This window comes from Mandrillus leucophaeus, unplaced genomic scaffold (assembly GCF_000951045.1).
Source record: "Mandrillus leucophaeus isolate KB7577 unplaced genomic scaffold, Mleu.le_1.0 Scaffold643, whole genome shotgun sequence".
In the NCBI taxonomy this organism is placed as follows: domain Eukaryota; kingdom Metazoa; phylum Chordata; class Mammalia; order Primates; family Cercopithecidae; genus Mandrillus; species Mandrillus leucophaeus.
The window spans coordinates 719693-729742 of record NW_012106953.1 but is presented as its reverse complement, the minus strand read 5'-3'; the positions used below and the strand labels follow the sequence as shown (position 1 = coordinate 729742).

General features: G+C 38.5%; 1 protein-coding gene across 1 annotated transcript in view; it reads right to left on the bottom strand.

The window, feature by feature from the left end:
• The window catches only part of LOC105554465 (serine/arginine-rich splicing factor 8-like), an 11239-nt gene extending 3238 nt beyond the window's left edge, over positions 1–8001 (bottom strand). Inside the window, exons 1-2 of the mRNA XM_012000961.1 lie at positions 7882–8001; positions 1827–1888 (exon numbers count right to left, since the gene is read on the bottom strand). Coding sequence (XP_011856351.1) covers positions 1827–1888; positions 7882–8001 — 182 coding nt within the window. The remainder of the gene's footprint in view (positions 1–1826; positions 1889–7881) is intronic.
• Positions 8002–10050: the final 2049 nt, after the last annotated feature.

Below are 10050 nucleotides of genomic sequence, written 5' to 3'. Positions count from 1 at the left end.
CCGGGAAAGGCCGGGCGGAGAGGCTGGCGGCCGACCTCCGCAGGGAGCGCCCTGGAGCAGCAACTTCCAAATTCCCAGTTTCAGGCCGAATACTCCAGGAGGAAGGTTTCCTCTTAATAGCTGAACTCCAAATGAAGCCAGGTCCCAAAGATCCTGGCTTTATACCTGGGCAACATCCTAACCAGCGCCCAGCTAGTGTAATCACTGGGCTGGGTTTAAATTAGACGTCCCACCCTCCCATGCCCCTCCCTATTATTCTAATTTTAAACCAATCTTAAGAACAAAGCTAACTGATTAAAGGTCAATTTATGGGAACAGGCAATCCAGACAAATATTAAACAAAAGAAACCTAGGGTAGCAATATTAATATCCAGTGTATTGATAGGATCAAAGAAGCACATTTTATAGTTATTGAAAAGAAAATTCACTAGGAAAACATGACAGTGATGAACTTAACGCACCTAAACACACAACAGTGACACATAGAAAGCCAAGACTGAGAGTTATAAGGTAAAACTGAAAAATCTGCACTCATGATGGGAGGTTTTTTTCCCCCGTAACACCGTTTTCTCAGAAATCAATAGTGCAGAGAACAAAACTAGTAATGCTATAATAATTTGCACAACAAACAACAATTTTGATCATATAACCTGCAACAACCAAAAACATGTAGAAAACACAAGAATTTCCCAATACAAGACTACAAAATAAATGTCAATTAAAATTTCATAGGTCAATAAATTGAGTACATCTGGACCTCAGTGAAATAATATTGAAAGTTAAAAATAAAAAACCTGAATCCAATCATATTTATTTGAAAATTAATAACCACATTTCTAAAACTTTTTAATGTTGAAGTCAAGCAATTAGTAAAGCAAAACCAAAACAAAAGAATAAAACATTAAAATAAAAATAGAATTACAAATAAACAAAAGGGATGATATGTTTTTTAAAAAGAGGATAAATAAAATTGAAATCTAACACTTTTAAAGAAAAAAATAATTTAGCAATACTGATGAAGAAATACAGTTTCTAGATCTGGAAAGGAAATATACAGAAAGGGCCTAGAGCATCTTGGAGTGCTGGAAAATGATGTGATAAATAGAAAACAAACAAAAGCATTGATGGAGTAATTTTAATGTGGTACAAAAACCAATAAAACAGCTCCCAATGGCCACATATTGAACAATTTAAGGAACAAACTAAAATACTACTATATCATATTCCAAAATACAAAATATGAATCTGTGCTGTCGTAAATAAATGGTTAAATAAATTAACACATTGGAGAGAAGAGAGAAAACTCCTCTGCAGGAGAATTCTAAATAAATTAAAGTAATTAAAATGTTGCTGATTTTGAAAATGTTATGTAACCTTATATACATAGAATTGTGCTTTTTATATTTTAATGTATTTTGTGTTTTATTTCCCTCATCTATATTGTTCCATCTAGCTGTACTTGATCCTTTTGCCTTGCCGTAAGGCATTCAATGGTATAAATGTTTTGCTGTTCATGGGCACTTGGGTTGTTTCCACTTTGGGCCTCTTACAGTGTTGCTCAGAACACGCTTGGACATGTATACTGGAGCTCATGTGTCCTTTTACGTATGAATGGATCCCTTGTCATAGAATACAGGAAGCCCACTGTAACCTCTGGCTTCAGCATCAGTGAATTCAGCCAACTGTGGGTAGAAATTATTCATAAAAAAAAACAATAAAAATAAATAAAACATTATACAGTAAACAATTATTTACATAGCATTTTCATCATAATGTAAGTAATCTAGAGATGACTTAAAGTATATTGGAAGATATGTATAGGTTACATGTGCGTACCAAGCCATTTCTCAGAATCCTCAGGGGTTACTAAGGACCAGACCCCCTCTGCCTGCAGAATATCAAAAGACAACTGTATGTGAATTCAAACTTTATTATGCCTGATTGTTTTTCAACAGTTTGTATCAATTTACACACAGGATAGCTGTATATGAGGGTGCTCAGTGCTCTTCACTTTTGCAAACCTCTGGTGAATATCAGACTTTTTAGTTTTAGCGGGTTAGGTGAGGGCATTAAGATTTGTTTTACCTATGATTGCTTCCCGGCACAACAGCCTGGGGTGACACAGTGAGACTTTGTCACTTAAAACTTAAAAAAAAAAAAAGAAATTATTTCCCTAATTACAAATGAGAGTAATTTTTTCATGTTCGTTGGCCATTTGGATATTCTCACTCATGAGCTGCCTATTATGTATTTTGTCCATTTTTCTATTGGGTTGACGTTCTCTGCACTAGCTCTTTATATGTAATGGATATCAGCTCTTTGCTGGATATGAGTAATACAGCATTGGTTCACACTCCTTGGTGTGTCATTTGTCTTTTTTTTTCATATCTTTTGATGAACAGAAATCCCTCTTTATTTCTAATAGTAAAATATTATTTAAAATAACTAACCTACATGGTGACTATAACATGGCAAACACTGTTCAATTTACTCTTCGTACAATAAATCATTTAATTCTTATGACCTGTAAGAAAAATCTTACCTCCAATTTTCAGATGACAGAACTGAGTCATGGAGACAGTAAGTCACTTGTTCACGGTGGTCGAGCTAGCACTGTTAGAGTCTAGCACTGTTAGAGTCAAGTATTTAAATGACAACCCCCAAAATGATGCCTTAAAACAAAAAAAGACTTCTCCCTTATCAAACTGTAATATTTGAGCTGATATCAACAGTACCTCTAAGCACAGAATACTGAGTCCAGACACAGACACATGTACAGTTGACCCTGGAACATGAGGGAGTTCAGGGTGCTGAACCCCTGTGCAGTTGAAACTCCTCAAATACTTTTGACTCCTCCAAAAACTGAACTACTAAGAGCCTACTGTTGACTGGAAGTCTTACAGATATCATGAATGGCTGATTAACACAGATTTTATATGTGACATGTACTAAATACTGTATTCTTACAGTAAAGAAAATTAAAGAAAATGTTTTTAGGAAAATCATGAGGAGAAAATGTATTTACCGTACTGTACTGTATTTATGGATACCTTAACAAGATGAATAGCCTGTCTGAAATGGCTGATAACCTCACTGCAGACCTCAATGTACACTACACATCAAGCAATTCCACATCTTCTTATACTGTCATGACTTTTCTCTGCTTCTTAGGAACATTTCCAGCATCACTAGTGGCACTTTGTATGGGCCCCATAGTATTATTCAAGCTTTAGGATATTGTCCTAAACATGATACTCAAGAGATCACTTTTTACTGTGATAGACAATTTACTAGAGAAAACAAAATTGCTCAGGCAGAGATGATTAGCGTCCTGCAGCATTTTAAGAGGATACTCACAACACGAGCTCACCGCAATGGCAAAAGGAACAGGCTACAAAATTATTACAATGATACAATATTATTATAGTTAATTTTATGCAGTTATGATTTAATACTGTATCTTTACATTTGTTTACATTTATCTCAACTTCAAATGGCATTATATATGGTCTGTGTGTGTGTGTAAATTCAGATAAATTTTAACTTTTTGTAACAGAATTGTACATATTTTATGGTAGTAAATGTTAAAATACACTAATATCTGTAAATATTTTATGCATTCATGACATACCTCATTTTTTCTTATATTTTGCAATATTTCTAGAGTACAAGATGCATCCAGGAGTTTTTTCAAATTGTTCTAAATCTCCAAAAATTTACCAATACAGTTGTGAAAAAAAAATCCCTGTATAAGTGGACCCATGCACTTCATTTGTTCAAGGCTCAACTGTATATGTGGGAGTCTGTATATAATAAAGGTGGCTTACCAATCCCATGAAAAGTAATTGATAATTCAATAAGGGATATTTATATTGGGGGGAAAAATTAAAATAGAGGTCTACCTTACACTACTTAGAAGAGTAAATTAGTGATGAATTAAAGACTGTATAAAAGAGAACTTTAGGGCTATTTGAGAATATACTGAAGAATGTGTTTATGAATTCAAGGTGGGAAAAGTATCTTAAAGAAAGAAGAGCCAAAAGCAGAAACAACGATGATAATTTCTGACATATTTAACTCATTCCAATGTAATGAGGACATAAAACATTGAGACAAGATACAGGATAGAAGAACAGTTTTGTCATATGTAAAATAGACAATGAATAAGTATCCTGAAAACTTCTATAGATCAATACAAACAATGAGTTAACTCAAAAGAAGGGATCGAAGCCTTAGAAAAGGCAACTCATAAAAAAAGGAAATCCAGATGGCCAATAAATATGAGGGGATGTACAAGATCACTAGTAATTGAGAAAATGCAATGAGACATTTTTCTCAATTTAAATTAGAAAAAGTGAAATGATCTGACAATGTAAAAATGGGCCAAGATATGGGGAAACCAGAACTGTCCCACTGCTAATGGAGATAGAAATTGTAGACTGACTTAGCTATTCTTAGAATAATTGAAAACAAATATCAGTATAACCAAGGAACTCTAGTTCTATGCACACAGCTGTTCAAGAAAGTGTTATTTATACATAACAAAGATGTGGAAATCATCTACATGTCCATCAGTAGGGGAATGAATAAAATAAAAAATTATACAGATCTATTGACTCTATTGGAGTCATTAGGATCTATATATGTAACAATCTGTCTAGGCCTTTTAATATTGAGTTTTTAAATAGGTAGGAGGAGGAAGAGAAGTTGATAAAACCAAACCTGACATATCATCTTGGCTGTGTAGACTTCTGACTATAAACATGGAGAATATGCATCGAACTCATAATTGTTATTTCTCAGAAATGAAGAGAAGCCTTCAGAAATGAAGGAACAGAGGTCATGGGAGAGGACAAAGATGGCTCTACACTTGCTCTTAGATAATTTTCATTATCAGTGTTCCTTGATTTTCCAAAATACAGTACAGAATAGCAAAAGCCTATTATTGGACATGGGCAAACAGCTGGATATGGGCAATTTTTACAAAGAAGAGTGACCCAAATTGAGAGTGTCAAATGAAGTAATATAGAATTCTAATTGCAATTGCTTGAAGAAGCCCTCCACAGCCACCCCTAACTCCCTGAACTTTCCAGAAGACTAATTTAGAAACAAGTTTAGCTGTACTATTGCTTGTCCTTATTTGGCAAGAGAATGCAAAATATTTATGAAAGTAGCTGAATAGAAACAGTAGGACAATAGGAGCAATATTTTCTACAAATTATTTGTGTGCTTATGTTTCTTTTCTGTTACTCTCCAATATTTTTTCTAATGATAGCTATTCCAGGGCATCTATCTGCCTAGGATAAGATTGTGATGCTGCTGAAGATAATAAGCAGAAATTCAGTTCTCACATTCCAAGGTGGAATGTGAGCCAAGCTACTGTGTCCACAAATTGTCAGAATTCCTTTCTTTCCTGCACTTTCATATCCACAATCCAACCTCATCACCTAATTTTAGCAACCTCCAATTCTCACCTGGAATATAGGAGCAAGAAAGTCTCATTTTCCACTGAAAGATGAGTGGATGTAATTGGCAGAAGTAGTCATCCAGATGCTAACTTAATGGAGCTGACCCAAGGAACTAAAGTAACTTCTCCAACAGATTTTTATCAAAATCTATGTGTTTAGCCTTACTTTTACTCCCAACTCTGGAGGTACCTGGTGTCACAAAATCTTGATTCCTTTTGGTTCTGCACTGGGGATTCCATTACCCTCCAGGTTTTCTCCCTACCAACCTAGCATTCAGCTTTCCACTGTTTCTTAAGATGGTTCCCACTTTTCCAGCTGCTCCTATCTTGTCTCCTGTTCAGTTTTCTCCAGTTTAAAATACGTGCAATAAAAATGCATACACCATAGGGCTCCATGTCAGTGAGTTTTAACAATCACATACACCCATGTAATCATCACCCAAAAGGAGATGTAGAACATTCCCACGGCCCCATCACATTCTCTCACGCCAGGACCCTGCTTCCCACCAGAGGCAATCATGTTCTAAACTCGATGACCACAGCTTACTTTGGTCTATGTTTGCAATGAATATGAATAAAAATATACAATAGGTTTTCCTATTTTATAGTTTCCAAATCTGATGTTTGTAAGATCCAGCTATTCCTGTTGCATGTACCAGCAATACATTCCATTTTGTTGCTGAATAATATTAAATAAGCTACAAGTTTTAATAAGCTATGAATTTTTCTACTTATATATTCAGAGATGTGTGCATTATCCACAGTTCGTGATTCTTATAAAATGTGTAGGTATTTAGGAGGAGAACTGCTATAGATGGATGGGTGCTTAAGTTTATAGAACATTGACAAACGGTTTTTCAAAGGGGCTGTATGATGGTACATTCCCAGTAGCAATGCATGTGAGAGTCAGTTGCTCTGGAAATGGGATTGTTTCTTTTAGAGCCAGAGTGCATGGTTCTAGTAAATCCAGGTGTAAAACTGGGACTGATCCATCATGCCAAAAGTAAGATGTTTGCTTCTTGTCCTTGTGACTTCTGGTATTCAAAGTGGCATGTTTTCAATGGCTGTCACAACAATAGTTCCATACATTGGAAGTTGAGATTCTGTCTCATGGCCATTTCTAGCTCCTCACATCCCTAAATAACCATGCAAAGAAGGATTATAATTTCTCAGCAGGGGGACCAATCTTTATTCTCTCAAGGAAATTATGCCTTTGAAACACAAAGAAACCTAAAGTACAATTGCAGTTCAGGTCCACTACGGAGCAGACTCCAAGACTTCAGCACCAAGATCTTTAGAGTGCCTTTGGGATCTGTATCTGAGTAAGGGAAGGATAGGAAGAAGGTTTGAGCACAGAGAAAAGTTGATCTGTGGTTTATGCCCAAAGACAGTCAGCTGATCCTGCAGGGACTCTGGAGCTCAAATGGCCCTCAGGATTGTCCTGAGTTCAGCAGAGATGGCCAAGCTTTATGCTCCAGCACTGAGCAGTCATCGGATATGGGCTACACTCAGAGGAGACATGGCCTTGGGTAAGGCAGCTGTCTGCAGCTGAAGACTGTCTGCCTCCTGCATTCCAGGGCCAATGAGACTTTTTCCTATCACATAAAAATTGATTTGGTCATGCAAGATGTACTGTAGGTCCAGCAGTTCTCTAGGGCTTCTCCCTTCCAATGAATCCAGTATGCTTTCATCTTGTGGTTCCACCATCTCAGTATTAGCTTTAGCCCCTTTTCAGCCAGGCAACTCAGTCCGTCTTCCTGTGTGCCTGCAGACTCTGTGTTCAGCCTCTCAGCTTGAATCTTATAAAGAATAAACTTCCATCTCTTATTGCATTAGGAATGACAAAGTTGTGTGAATGAGTGAGATGGGCAAGAAAATTTGGGTTTTTCTGTTCTTTATTGAAAAGTTCAGGCAAGCACCAATTGTTTATTACTTTGGCTCTCAAATTGCCTGAAGCCTCAACTTTGGTGCCTTAATAACATTCTGTAAGGGCAGTTAAGCAATGTAGAAGGAATGTTTCCTTCTACATCCAAAACTATCACTTTCAATTTCCAAAATAAGTTTTGAATTTGTCCACTTCCGTGCATTTTCAATATGAACAATTGAGTCTAAGCAACTGTCACTCTCACTTGTATTGTAGATGGTCTAACTCTTTCTCCTTCTGGTACATTCTCCACAGAGCAACTAAGCTGATTGTTTAAACGTATAAATCACATCTTCACTGCTGTTTTACACCTCCAGTGCCTTCTCAATTCAAGTTGATAGAATACCCAATAATGCAATTAACATGAGTCACAGGGCCTAAGTGGTCTGATCTCTGCCTCTTCTTCTGTGTGCCCCAGATATAAATAAGCCTCTATTGTATCACTGGTAAAACAACTCATCAAGTTCTATATTAGGCCTATTGCACTTACAGTTCCCTGCAGGTGGAAAATCCCACTCTGGACCTTCTTATTTTTCTCTGTTGGGGCCCCAAAAGGTCTCCTGTTCTCTGAAGCCTTCCTGGACCAGCAGCTCAGCCAGCCTCTGCCCATTCTGCCCTGTTGTCCAATCCTGCTTTAGTTCCTACACAAACACACGTTCCTGACTGAAACTGTCTTGTTCACTTACTTGGGGGTTTATTTATTGGGCTGAGTCAATGAATTACCAGTGTGAAGTATGCACACAGCTTTATGTTCTCTCCCAGGCAGTGGAGCCTGGGAGAGAAGAGAGTCGGATGATGGCCCTTTTATCCTAGGGCTGTTCATCTTTCCCAGCAACTTGGGTCCTGCTATTTGGCTGAGTGCCAGGCTGGTCCTACCAAGCTATCCTCAAAGTATAACTGCAATCCAGTGCTCCCACACAGCCAGACAGCCAGAACCTCATAACCATACGCTGAGCTCACTCACCACCACAAAATGTAACCAGTCCATAAAATATTAATAAGTGTTGCCTGGAATGTTCTCAAATAACTGCAAAGAAAAATGCATGGAGAATAACCTCTTCCTGCAATGTTTTTGAAATTACAATATTAGAAAGAAAGTCCGATTTTACTTGTTGGTGACCTTTAATATATTTGTGAACAAATACTGGCAATGTCACATTTTAAATATCTCAATGACTTAGAAATATGATGCTTTTTTTTCTGACTCTATTGACCTAATTGGCTATAAAAGGCTAGTTTTGCAAGAAGGGGAGAGTTGAGGGAGGGAGGGAGGGAGAGATAAGGGAAGAAGACCATTGAAGGGTAACCACACTCCAAATTCTTCAGAAGTTCAGCAGCCTCTATAGTTGGTCCAGAGTTTGGGACACTGGGATAGATGAGCTCTTGGCAAACCCAGGAAGACCTCGTTCTGAGAGATACTCATGTCCAGTGGATGAAATCTCAACTGGTGACGCAGAAGTAGAAGTGTCAAGATATTATAACATCTGAGAGGATGAAGAAAATATGGTGAATTTGGTAATCACCTTGGACTCAGCAGTGCCCAGGGGCCTCACCACAGGAACTAAGCACTGGGAGGCACTGCAGTTTTAGTGGCCTGAAAATTTGCCAAAAATTCTGAGTTGTAAATATGACCAATCTCAAGAAGCCCCCACAGAGCAGAGCAGTGGGGTATAAAAGCTGACCATGGGCACAGGGGCGGGGCCCCAGCAGCACCCAGAATCCTTGGCAGGATGCTGGATCCTGGGCTCAGTGGTACAGGCCTATCCATCAAAGCTGCATCTGTGGGCAGGGGCTTAGGTTCAGTGTCTGGAGGTGTGCAGTCTGTGACCACCAAAAGGTACCTTCTGGCCAGAAGGAGCCTGGAGGATTGACTTCTGAACCACCAGTTACAAAGGATAAGGACCACAACCACATCTACCAGTTGAAAGGTTCAGACCAAGGTTGACAAAGCCAGGGTGGGCAGTAGGTCCAAGCTAAGGTCCTGGGGTAGGAAGCATCACTGCAGGCTAAATTGGCCACAGGAACACCGGGCACAGAAATGTGAGGCAACAGGCACCACAGGTGGAGGTCTTAGGCCGAGTGGGTCATGGCCCTGGTGACACGAGTGGTGCCTCAGTCCAGAGAGCCCTCTCAGGCACTTGGATCTTCCACGAGGTGGGCATCTTCAGGCTGGCCTGTGCCCTGGATTCCATGGGGTCTGCAACTAATCCCTCTTGTCTAGATTTCCACAGCTCATAGCACTTGGGTTACAGGATGCCCATGACAGTGTACAGGGAAAAGGTCACAATGACTTCCTCACCACTGCACTGAGAGGCCACTTTGCTTATCACATGGTGGCAAAATTCATGGCCTCCCTGAAATTGAAGCCATAGGTAAAGTCAGCATGGTGGCCATAGGGAAGCCATTCAGATATTTAGCCCCCTCCTTGAGTTTTCCCTGCCTTCAGCCTTTACAACTACAGCTACAACAAAATAAGTTTTGTCTCTTTCCTTCCATCAATCATAGCTCTAAAAATTTTTGCAGTGGTTAACAGCACTAATTCCATAAATTATTGACTGAAATGCTTCAAATACCTCACATTAAGGAAAATGCTGGCTTGGGTCTAAAATAGCTAACTAGTAGATAGAGAATTTTTGAATTTTATTTTAAGGAAGGATTC